This window comes from Symphodus melops (assembly GCF_947650265.1).
Source record: "Symphodus melops genome assembly, chromosome: 1".
Classification (NCBI taxonomy): domain Eukaryota; kingdom Metazoa; phylum Chordata; class Actinopteri; order Labriformes; family Labridae; genus Symphodus; species Symphodus melops.
The window spans coordinates 53,121,700-53,134,066 of NC_136691.1; the positions used below are offsets into that span (position 1 = coordinate 53,121,700).

Consider the following 12,367-nt stretch of genomic DNA (forward strand, 5'->3'; position numbering starts at 1 on the left):
AAAAAAGAGAGACAGAAAAAAAACAGCACACCGAATGTCCTTTACAGGCCGAGTGATGAAACGTGTCCGTTGTTTTGCTGCTCTTTCCTGGAAATGTTAAAGACATTTAGTGTGCTGATTTTTCTGCCTCTTTAAAACATTATATATAAACAACACAAACAGAAATCATGACAGGTGACTTTCATGCAGCAGACGTGTGTATGGCATCATTTCAGAAGGGCAACAACAGAAACACACAATCTCTTTGGGGTATCTTCAATACGGTCAGACTCACTCAGTCATTAGTTCCTTAACTTCTGATTATTTTAGTTTATTTTCTTCTTCTATGGTAACACTATCATTTGTAAATAAAAATGTGATGGATTTTTTCTATAGATAATAAAACTTGTAAATAATAAAAAACTTTAATTTTCATTCAAGATCACCAAAAATATATAAGATGTCCTAATAGTAAAAAAATCATGTACAATCATGTACATAATCAAAACTAGCCAATAGATAATGTTGTTATCAGATCTTTAGAAATTATTCAACGTGTTAATATGGGTGCTAACAGCATCTTTCACTCAATTGTAACCTTATAAGGAATGACCAATAAGCAACTTGTGTCTCTATTTTTATAGAGGATATTCACAGAAGCCTTTTGAGTTGCTTATTAATATCCATTATAGCACGACAAACATGTTTATTAAGCCTAAAAAAGATGTATTTTACTGGGCTTTTCTGTTGCTTGATTTAAATCAATACTTTCAAAGCAAATCCGTGTTAACATACTTGTTTCTTGTGCCTTTTCTTACTAAAGTTTAATCATATTTTTGATTTTCTGGTATGCTTAAAAACCTGCTGTGCTCGTAATTAAACACATTATAATCTGTGTTTACACTGACATGCTGTTGAACATTACCCTTGGAGCCACTGGAGGAGGTTTGGGAACACTGGAGGCCCTGAAGGAAGAGAAGAAGAGCGAAAGTACGAAAGTTAAAGCATGCACATCCCTGATATATTTTATACCATTACATGACTTAGAAATGACCATGTATTCTTAAAGTCCATAATTTACACTTAGCTATCACTCTGTAGTAAGGCACCATTCATATTTTAAAGTGCTTTACAGAGACATGAAAACAGAACATTAAGAACTTTCAAGGAAATATAAAAAGGCAAACATTTAAATAAAACTCATTTGAACACATCATTAATTATGTTTTTCTTTGGTGGGTTCGGTTTTGATCACTGGCCAGTTTTTTTACTCTGCACGCCTCACACTGTCATCAAGCTCTGAAACCACTGACTGTCCAGAGTCCCACAGACCTTACAACAGAAATGTATTACTGATTTTTATACTAACTTATAAAAACATATAAGCCCATTTTATAAAAGGTCAAATCTCACTGAGTTGAAGACAAACTGCGGTTATAGTGAAATAAGACTAAACCTGAGATTTTAGCGTGGAGAATATCGTGAGAAGGTCTCTATGATGGTCACTGCCTTAGCTTCATAACCAGGCAATTAGCAACCGGTACAGTTTGTCTCCGATTTCCAATCTTTCTTTCCAGTTCTTATTTCACTAATTTACTGTCTTAAAATAAATCATTCATTTTTGCAGGTAACTGGTGTCCTTCTCATATTTGTCGTGGCACTTGAGCAGAATCTGCTACTACTCAGTGTGTGTGTGTGTGTGTGTGTGTGTGCTGAGTCAGATTGTGAATATGAAATATGCAAATGTTTTTTTAAGCAGCTGTTTCTATTCTAGAAAGGCTTGTATTAATGTGATACTATTACTGCTGATACATGACTCCCTTCGGGTCATCTAAACACTAGATTTGTATCTACACTGTTAAAATGACTCCTTACTAATGTAAGGTTGGCAAATGAATTTTATATAGATTTTTTATATTTCATCTGCTTACAGTGTTCATAGCTAAAGGTCCTGGTTTATGATGATATTAATACAGAATATTGATGAGAAATTTAGTGCCGTTCAAAGGTGGAATTTACTCAATAAAAGTAACACACATGGAAAAAATAAACCACACATTCATTGTGCATGATAAGAAGGGGGGAAAAATAAACGAGTTCACATAAATTAAGGGTTAGGTAAACCGAGGAGTAACCGAAGACGCGTGAATGTCAGCAGCCCCACATTCCTCTCAGAGCAGCCTTTCTAGAAACTTCCTCAGGGAGGTTCATGTCCTTCACCTCAGTAAATTTGAAACGACAGACTTGTGGTTGCTAGAAACACATCGTGCTCCACAGCTACTCATGGGCTTGGCCTTTTTCTCTCTGTCTCTTGTTTCTCTGTCATCTTAGTTTTTCAACAGTGTCCTTTGATCGCCTTTACATGAGCTGCGAGCCTCTTAAAAGATGTGAAGACCAGAAGCAGAAGGGTATCATGCCATTAAACTAATCTACAGCTCACCCTGACCTGAGCTGCTCTGCAGGTAGACAATCTAAAAGGCCCTGAAGTAAGCCTTTTAGAAGCCTCACAGGCAGTTTGCCGACACCGACAAGCTTTACTGTCAAAATACCGAGATCATACTTTGAACACCTGCTAAAACAATAGAGACCCCCTTTGCATCTCCTTAAGTGTCTAATACATTCCTTATATCACTTGAGACGGCACTTCCTATCTGGTTTTTGTCTCAGTGAGTCAATGTGAGCTGTATGTCTGTCCTGACTTTCACTGTACACACTATACTATCTAAGTATAAAAGCAACCCTAACATATACTTGGAAATTCAGTCATACAGCAATGACATCACTTCCACTCCAATGGCATGAAAAGACCTGGATATACTAGTTAGGGTAACAAGGAGGCATTTTAAATAAGGTCCGTGAGTGCAGTAGCCACGATTACACTGGAACTAAAACTAGAAGTGGAAATACCAGCGCTGACATGTTTTGTTTAGGGGTGGGAGGGTCTGCTTGATTGTGAACTAAATTAGAACCAGAGTTTAATTTAACAGGCTTAAAACCCTTTGTCTTTGGATTTGAAAAGTTATTGATGGTTTGAGGCTCCACTAAATGTAGACCCCTATTTAAACTGCCATTTCAAGCAATGCACAAGAGAAAATAGTCCTTCGCCAGTTGCTTCTATTGCTGAAAGCAGATAAACTTTTGTCCAATCAAACTTTGAAACAAACGGAAGCCATAATTGTGCATTTTTACGAGTGTAGATTCACCACTAAAAGGCAACTCAGTACGCCAAGACAAATTCCTTGTGTGTGTACAGTAAATGCCGTTTCTATTAGGTGCACAGCAAATCACAAATCTCACTGTTTGGATTTGATCACAGATTTATGTAATGGATTTGATTTTTTTCAGATAGGCCAAAGTCAAAATATATAAAATAATATTTTTTAGTCCACGTCTGGACATCAACCTCAAACAGGCCTAACGCAACCCGTCCTCAGTTTGAGCTTGATCATGGCTGGAAAATATGTCACCAGAACAGGAGGCTTCTGGTTTGCGCTGGTGCTCCTTAGAACAGACCTTCACTGTATCAAACACTATGCAGCAGGAATGTTTCTCCATAGCTCGAATGTGTGAGGGTCAAAGAGTAAGTGGATGCAATAAAGACACTGACAGTGTGACAATGACTAACATGGCATTTCATACATCTACCTCTTACACACCACACGGAAACATTTGCTTGGATGCTTATGTATGTGTGTGTGTGTGTGTGTGTGTGTGTGTGTGTGTGTGTGTGTGTGTGTGTGTGAACTTCATTAGTGTGAATAGTTTGACTCTAATGTCATATTAAGAGCTAAAGAACAGCTGGTATTTCTGTACTCTTGAATTTGTGTAACACTGCATGTCAACTGTCAGGCGGTCAGAGTCTGCTCAGTTTCTCAGTTTCATGGAAGGTTTATATTATAAATTGATTTTGACTGATCATGGAACTGTATGTCAGTAATAATCGTGCTATTCTTTGTGGTGACGGCCATTTTGGTTTCGCTTTGATACCTGACCACATCCCAGTGCATGCGATGGTTTCAGTGGTGTATTTAACATTTTTTCCATATTTTGTAAAGCCATTCACGGTCATATTTATTCTGCTTCTTTTGAATGCTGGTCATTTGGGGCTTGCATGTGAATCAAACATTTTCTGCAATTGCCTGGCACCCTGACCCGAATTTTTATCTTCTTCAAATCATTATTTCTATATATACATGAACCAACACGAGTGACAACAGACTTACATGAATATTATAGTTTGTCTGTTACATTGTCATAATTTACATTTAATGAACAAAACAGCAGGGCGATTTTATTCACAAGTAATGCAATCAAGCCCTGTAAAAAAAAAAAAAAAAAGAACAGCTGTTTTGATACAATAGTGGCTTTGTATTTGAGAATACAGTATCATCCATGCTGTTGCATTCATTGGTGATTTCCTTGTTATTTTCCCTCATTCTGTGAGTTTAGTGACGACATCATGTCAACATCTGTTATTATTGCGGTGTACTTTATGAGTACCATTAAAGACATGAAAGCTGAAATGTTCGATAAATCTCTGTTCCAAATGTATTTTCAATGACAGATTTGGTTTTAATGTGCCTCCATACATCACTTTTGTCTTACTTTTAGTCACTTCAAGTGTGTTACCACATTAATGCACTACAATAAATTGATCCGTCATAAAAAGTGGGTTATTGTCACTTCTCCTCTTAAATCCTCTGTACAATCTGTTCTGTGTTCTCAGATGAGCATTTGTATTTAATCTCTCCAGTCTATTCTTACTCGAGTGAGCTCATAGGCGATGTTTCCAGGGCTGTGCCCCAACACGCCAACAGCTTAACCAGAAAGCAACCAGCAACGCTGAATCAATGGGAGATTGTTGGGTCTGTGTATGTGTGGGGTTTTATGTGATAAAAGTGGACTGGTCAAAATGCAGGAGAGGTTTAAATACAGGTGACACAGACTTGAATTGCTTTGTACAAGCAGTAGAAGGTGAACACTTATTTATGTAATACCAAAATGTACGTTATACCCAGGCAAAGACACAAAACTAGTTACACACCTGAAGAAAATGTACAGATTGAAGTGAGTCTGTCGTGAATCTAAAAGGTTCTATCTGTTTACCATGGCCTTAAACACTTGCTCACTAGATTAATTTTTTACATGATTTTTTTAGATTATTTTTTCATGTCTAAGAGGGGACCTCGAAAAGATCCCCGGTTTGCTATAGCTAGTTCCCTGTTAGCTAATGTCCCAGGACACCATGGTCCCCTGTAAGATAGACATTAGATGTAGAAGTAGATGAGGTGTATTTCTATTTGAATGACAGACTTATTAGAAGTAGAGAATGGACAAAGGCCAGCTGTCACACACCCACACATACAAGCACACATACTGACACAATGATGTATTACGCAGGGAGAAGTGACGGTGAGTCAGGAGTGACCCGGGTGACCATGGAAATATTACAACTAACTACAGAGACAAGTTAATACACTCTGTAGCATGTGCAAAGCAATGTTCAAACCGATCGGCCTGTAAGTGGTCCTCTCAGCCTTAAATACAGTCTGGTGTTTTTATGAGCCATGCACTTATCCTAGATTTGCACCTAATTTGTCTTGAAAATACCTTACAGTTCCTGCAAGTTTTCCTGTGAGAACTTTTGCAATCCTGCCAAAGACATATAGGGATAAGATTTAACTTAACATCTGCAGTCAGTACGGATCAATGCAGGGTTTGAAAAGGTGTCCCTGAAATCTGTCACTTTTTTAATTTTTGAAATTCATTTTTTTCCTTTCCAGTTGTTAGCAGCATACTGCAATGATGAAAAATGTGGAGTGCAGAAAAGACTAAATTATACTGTGACAGGGCCTTTTTGTCTCTGTAAATCCATGCATCAATCATGCTATTTGGGGAATATGAGTATTTTCTCAAAGAACCAAGCAACAGATTGAAGAATGGATCACTTCCTCCCTCGCTGTGTAAAACAGGGACTTGTTTTTATCTCGTCTCTAAACCCTTTTTCTGTTCGTGTTCACTTATCTCCCTCCTCTCTGCTTTGTTCCTCCTTCCTGCTTTTAATGCCATGTTTTTTTCCTCTCTTTTCCAGGAATGAGGTCACTGTTTGTTAAACAAAGTTGATCATGATTATTGAAACTAAGCCCTCTAAAATGTATGCAGTCGTCATTCCTGAGAGAGGGACAAACAATCTTCCCTTGTCCCAGACCTTTTTTTTTTGTGCCAGAAAAGGAGATATGAGAGTGTTCTGGTTTAATTTCAGGCTTTTCTCACCCTAAACCGAAGCAGACCAACCAACTTGTTGCAGAGAGGAGAATGTAAGGGAATTAGTGACTGCCAGCCATTTAGCATTTAGGTCTGAATATGGAGCGGTTGTGTGATGGGAAAGTATGTGTGGATATGTTGAAGTGATGAGCACACGCTTAAAGATAAAGAGTGACCTTTAAAGACTGCCAACTCCTGATTTCATAAACTGATGTAAGCACATTCACTGTTGTGGTTTAATGCAGAAAGAAACGTGTTACTTTTCTGCTTTATCAAAACCAATGTGTGAGTTTATCTCACACATTGAGCCTTTAAAAAGTGAGCCTTTAAATAGACCTGAAAGCAGAGTGTGTCTGACATCAGCTTTAACATTGTACTGGAGCTGTGTGAGTGTATTTGTAGGCCATTGTTCGCATGTTTGAACCTCACAAAAAAAGGTTTTAAAAATGTGGGCCCTGATCTCTTATCTCTTAAGATAAAATATGATTCCTCATATTTTCACAAAATCAAGTGTGTGTTATTGGGTGTGTGTTTCTGCTCTCCTTGTTCCTTTATCCTCTACATTCTACCAGAGTCGACACAGAGGCCTTTCAGATGACTATGACATCACTCGAGATCCTGAAAGACGCTTTGACGCTGACCAGACCAAAGGAACAAACTAGGTTTCTAACAAGCTGTTTCAGAAACATTACACAGTTAAATCAACTTTGAGGAAAAGTTTCTTTGAACAAGTGCAGCCACAGAAAACGAAAAACATCTTCTGTTGATTTCTAGTTGTTGTTCCAGTGAATGTGTTTCCACTCCAAGGCAAGCTTGACATCATGTAGGCCATGTTAGGTTTACGTTTCACTCATGTTGTAAATGTTTTTGCTTCTCCATCCTTTGTCTCAGATCAATACGACGAGACAAAAAGCCTCAGGGTATGAGTCCACCGTGGCTTTCTTGAAAGAGGCTGTCTAGTTGACTGTTGTCTGGTTATTTGATGGAGGACAAACATTGCTCTCAATACAGACTTGGGATGACCTAAATCTTTAAAGAAGGTTTAAGAAACCGTTTCAGCTGCTTTTATGCGAACATGAAGACATTTGTATTTTTATTTTATTTTATTTTCACTCTGTGTAGAGCGATGCACATAATCAGGAAAGTCGATATCACAAACAATGAAACATTTTGAACTTGTATAAAGCCAGTGTTTCTTGTGGTAACAAAACAACAAACAAGAACATTTTTTAGAGTAGCTTACTTTCCAACAAAAACACAAAGTGGTGTAACGCTACCCTGAGGACTCTTAAAAACAGACCATAAGAGGAAACAGGCCCATTGGAGTTTAACCCCATCCGGGCAGGAGAAAGGATGCAATGTCTCCAGCAGTGTGCAGGTCAACAGTGCTGTTTTGAATCTAGGCAGCACAGGAGCATGCAGAGCAGCATGATTTGTGTTGCTAATAGTCACCCAAGAGAGTAAAGCAACAGAACAATATCTCAGTGAAACTCTCTTCAGTGAAAACTATTAAAACTCCCCCAAAAAATAACAAAAAAAGGTGAAGTTGGAGAGCAAAAATGTGAAAGTAGAATTATGAGGTCCCTAAGTGAGGATAAAGTGCTGTTGATGTAACAGTACATAAAAGGGTGGAAAAGCCATGCAATTGAGCAAAGTTGTCAAATCATGTATAAATGTAAACTTACAGTGTACGACAGCGAAGACAACGAGTTACAGCTTAAACCAACGCGTACAGTGACGCACCAAAGTGCACATAATTCATGGTCATAAAACGGATGAGCAGCCTGGGTACTTTTAAAGCATGCAATTTGTCATAGATGCTTTCCAAAGATCACAAAACTTACGTTCCTTACTTAAATATATATATTTTGATGTTTCCTTTTTATGTGAAACAATAATGCAACAGCTTGAGTGAACAAAAAATGAACAAGTCTCACTGTGTACAATGTCTGCAGAGTTGTGGGGCAGTAAAACATTAAATTGGAGGACTTGAAGAGCCATGTTGTCTTTGAAAATGTAATTTAACTTTTACAGCTTTGTTTTTCAGAAGACTGACCAAGGTAGAAAGAAATATCAATGTGAAAACAGGAGCCCAAGAGGGTATAAAACATGTAAATAGTCTGAGGGACAAGCTGCTGAGAAGCCCATCATTGGCTGAGAGGTGGAGCAGAGGCGGGCCTTAAGCCACCTGGCAACTGACTACAATGCGTGCAAATTTCAGCCACGCCAAAATACATGCAAATGTGTATCAGTCTTAGCCTTTATTACATCAACACAGATGAGTTAAAAAAAACAAAAAAGTTCAATCCACTACAGTTCTTTCCAACAAAGAAATTAACGATAGATTTTTTTTCAACGATGCTGTAAACATTGACATTTTTACAGTACGTTACAAATCTCAGCTTTTATTGTCACTGTGAAATTCTTGACGAGAAGCATTCAACAGGAGAAGCAGAGAAAGACCAGACTCATTCCAAGAGTGAATCTGAGTTAATCAAAGTCATGTCGGGGCTGTCAAACATATTTAAAGTCCATCCTGAAATGCTTTTCTGACATGACTCAACACAGGTTAAACAAGCCAAAGCCCTGGTGTGATTTCATGAGAATCAGATGGAGGTTGCATTGTTTCAGGTCTTGGTAGAAAGAAAAAAAAAAAAAAAAAAAAAAAAAAGCTTTAGGAATCTCTGCCTTGGAGGTAAAGCCAGTGCATGCTGGGGCTCTACGGGGGAAACACACGGATGTTCAAAAAAGAAAGCGGACTCATTATTCTGAAAGGAGGCCAAAAGTGAGATCAATTAGAGCAGATTGGATTTCTAGGTCTTTCGTGCTACATTTTGTAAGATCTACCTGAATTACGGTGTTAAATTGTGTGCTTTCTCGGTTAACAAAAAGTTGCCGGTATATGAGTAAACCATTGGAGAAATGACAGGTGCAAAACTACCTAAGCTGTACAGTGAATCTAACCTACATTTTGTTTGCGTGCTACTTTAAAGATTTTTTCTTTTTCTTTTATCTGGCAGCTTAGAGCTTTTTTTTTTTTGAAGGCCGAAACAGAAAAACAACAAAGTACATCAAACAGAAGAACAGAAGAGAAACTGAGAGACAGCCCTCAGGCTGGGTCCAGCACTGGGACAGCCTGCCAATCAAAATCAGACACTGCTGGAACAGGAAGTGTTTTTCCATATTCAACATCTGGTCCTTTGACTGTTAAGAGAGTTAAAGGCATCAGTATCACTCACAGAGATTCATTCAACGAGATAGAAGATTTACTCGCGTCTGATAGTCTGGATTTAGTGTGTTTTTATTTCTCCGTTTATTTATTTTTGTGCTTCTTTGCTCTCTTCATTCAACCACAGAACTCCTGAAAACTATAAGGTTTAGTTGAATTTGAAAACACAAGTGCCGATTCCCTCTCCCCCTTAACTCTACCCAGAATTTTATCAGCCAATCCCCAAGTTCAATACCTGGCAGATCTGATGACGCTCCTATCAAGTGACCTGTGAGAGACTGCTCTGGTCATCATGCACGTAGTGAAGCTGCATCCTACGTTTTTCAGATCGCATTTGTTCATCATTTCTTTGTTGACACTCTGAATGCTTCTACTTAAACACAAAATTATCACAGCATCCGATGCTGTTGCTCCATCTGCCATCTCCTAGTCATCCTCTTAACATCATGTCCTGCTGACTGAGAACCTCCCCCCCTTCCTGGGAAAGTCTCCAGCTATGAGGTGCTCATCGAAACAGGCCAGTTAGGAAGATTTTAGATGCAATTGTGTTGAAATATTCTGGAAAAATGCACGTGTGAAAAAAGTAATTTGTGGCTCCCATTCAAGCAACCCCTTTTGAACTTGTGCTTGAAGTGAAAAAAAAGTCACTTGTCTCATACAATAAGGCAACCAATTTAGCAAAGATCATAAAAGATACTGGCAACGACAACGAACAAATGTCTGAACTTCTGGAATCCCTCGAGCGCCTTTGTTTCCACTATAAAACCAGAACGGATTCATTTGGAGAGGATAACGGTGGGACAAGGTCAGAGGTATCAAGAGGGCTGAACAAAGTCACCAAGATGTTATTCTGTCCTCAGAAGACACAAATGTTTCCCACAGTCCTCATGAACACATTGTCATTCTGAGTTGAAGAGAGAGTCATCCCGTTATGTAACTAAATCAGAGCAACAATAAATACACAGCGCACAGTTTGGCTGATTTCACCCATTCCATCCAATCTGAACTGATAACTGAGGAGACTTCAGGTGAGAAATGTAACAAAAGACTGCAAATGTGTCTGGGACTTAAGTGTATTGTGTTTCATAACATGTTGATTGCAATTTATTACAGTCACTTTTATTTAATCTGGCACAAACCTGCCGAGTGTACAGTTTATACTTGCACCATAAAACTTGTTTTTTTTTGTATTTACTCAGAGCTTATGAAATGTGACTTCTTGTTTTTCTCGTCTAATAAACCCAGATGATTCTTCACACAGTTTCAGCTGCCCGTTTGGGAATCACTCAACAATGCTGGCTGGCCTAAAGATGAGTGGTCTTGGCTTACACAAAGATATATTTGGCGAAGAGCAGAGAAGAATTAAAAAAGCAGAGACAGATGAGATTCACACACTGTTCTTGGCCTCAGAGTATGTGTGGGCTACCTTCACAGACCCCTAAGGTTCTGGGGATTTGTATTTTCTTTGGCAAAAACAACAGACTAGTGAAAGACAGGCAGAGACAGGTGTGTCTGTAGCTGCGTTCTCCCGGTGTGAGGACCACTGACCAAAGCCAAAGATGATGGCTGTAAGTTTTAGATGATCTTTGGCAAATACTTTAGACCTGTGAATGACAGAGACAGGTGAGCACAGTTTAGCACTCTTGGCTTTGAATCATCTTTGGCAAACCTTAGAGCTGTGTAAGTGACAATGGCAGCTGCAGAGTCTAAGAGTACTAAGGCTTTTCATAGGGCAGCGGATATCTGCAGCTACAGCTCACATCTCGCAAATTCTAGCAATTACTGTAACTAGATGTCTGCTTCACAACGTCATCTACTGCTCATTCATTAAGCAACTTATATTGTAGTAATGCTACCAAAAAATGGAGTATGTGCGAATATGTTAAAGTAACCAAATGGGGTCACTGGTTTGGCTCAGCGGTTGGATCATGAGCCACATGAAGAGGCTGCAGTCCCCGGTTCAAGTCCCGCCTTCAAAACTGTTTTTGCATGACTATTTTCTAAAACCGTAATGCTCATCATGTCTCAATTGTCTCCATTTTCAGAGAAACTTCAAGTTGCCAGTTTACATATCATGTGTTACATATCAACATGTTGGTGGACCAATAAGAAAAGAATAAGAAAAAGTATTGTCAGAGAAATGTAAAGGAGCGGTGTATAAATATCACAAAAAAACCCCCATTACATTCCTATTTTACTAAATGAAGTACACTATTTCAGTTAATTTACTCAGTGAAACATACCGTGAGCATTAAAACAAGGTCCCTATAGTTTTGCAAACAGGTCATCTTTCCCCTTCGAAGCCAGGCGAGTTCAAACACACGGTTCTTATTATGCTTTGGCCAGTTTAAAAAAAGCATGACATCCATTCTGCGTTTGTTCTTTCAAACTTTTAGCTGAAAACAGACCATAGATCATTCGGTTAAATTGACAGCCATGCCTTCAAATAGTGAACTGACTTTGGCCCATTCACCAAATGACCAATTATGAAAGTGTTACTTTTTCATGTTTCTGAAATGATGACATCATTAGTCATCCATCTATGTGCACATAAATCCACTGTGTGGACATTTACACTACAAACTAGAGTTCTCTAATGTGGATGAGTTTGAGATATGTCAAAGAGGAAACGACATGGACCTTTGTGAGTGGTCATTTGAACACTGCTTACCATTGTGGCACTCTGCAACAGCAGGTAAAGGTAAACCAACAGCTTTGCATGTGCATGTGTGTTTGTTTTTGTTTGTTGGTCTACTGGCTGTGCACATTTGCACGTACAGCAAAGGGATCTCGGTGTCTCTATTTGGAGAACATAATACAAACAAAATGAAAACATATACCCGAACGCTACATAAACTTCCCCCACCCAACCCTTTGCCCTGCATCAAGAGCCAA

The 12,367-nt window shown here is 38.6% G+C and overlaps 1 protein-coding gene across 1 annotated transcript in view; it reads right to left on the reverse strand.

Annotated features, from left to right (window-relative positions):
• Positions 1-20: 20 nt before the first annotated feature.
• Positions 21-12,367, reverse strand: part of LOC306826102 (PDZ and LIM domain protein 5-like) — a 35,103-nt gene continuing 22,756 nt past the window's right edge. The window contains exon 4 of the mRNA XM_079347213.1: positions 21-944. Within this exon, the coding sequence (XP_079203339.1) occupies positions 878-944 (67 nt within the window). The 3' untranslated portion in view covers positions 21-877. The remainder of the gene's footprint in view (positions 945-12,367) is intronic.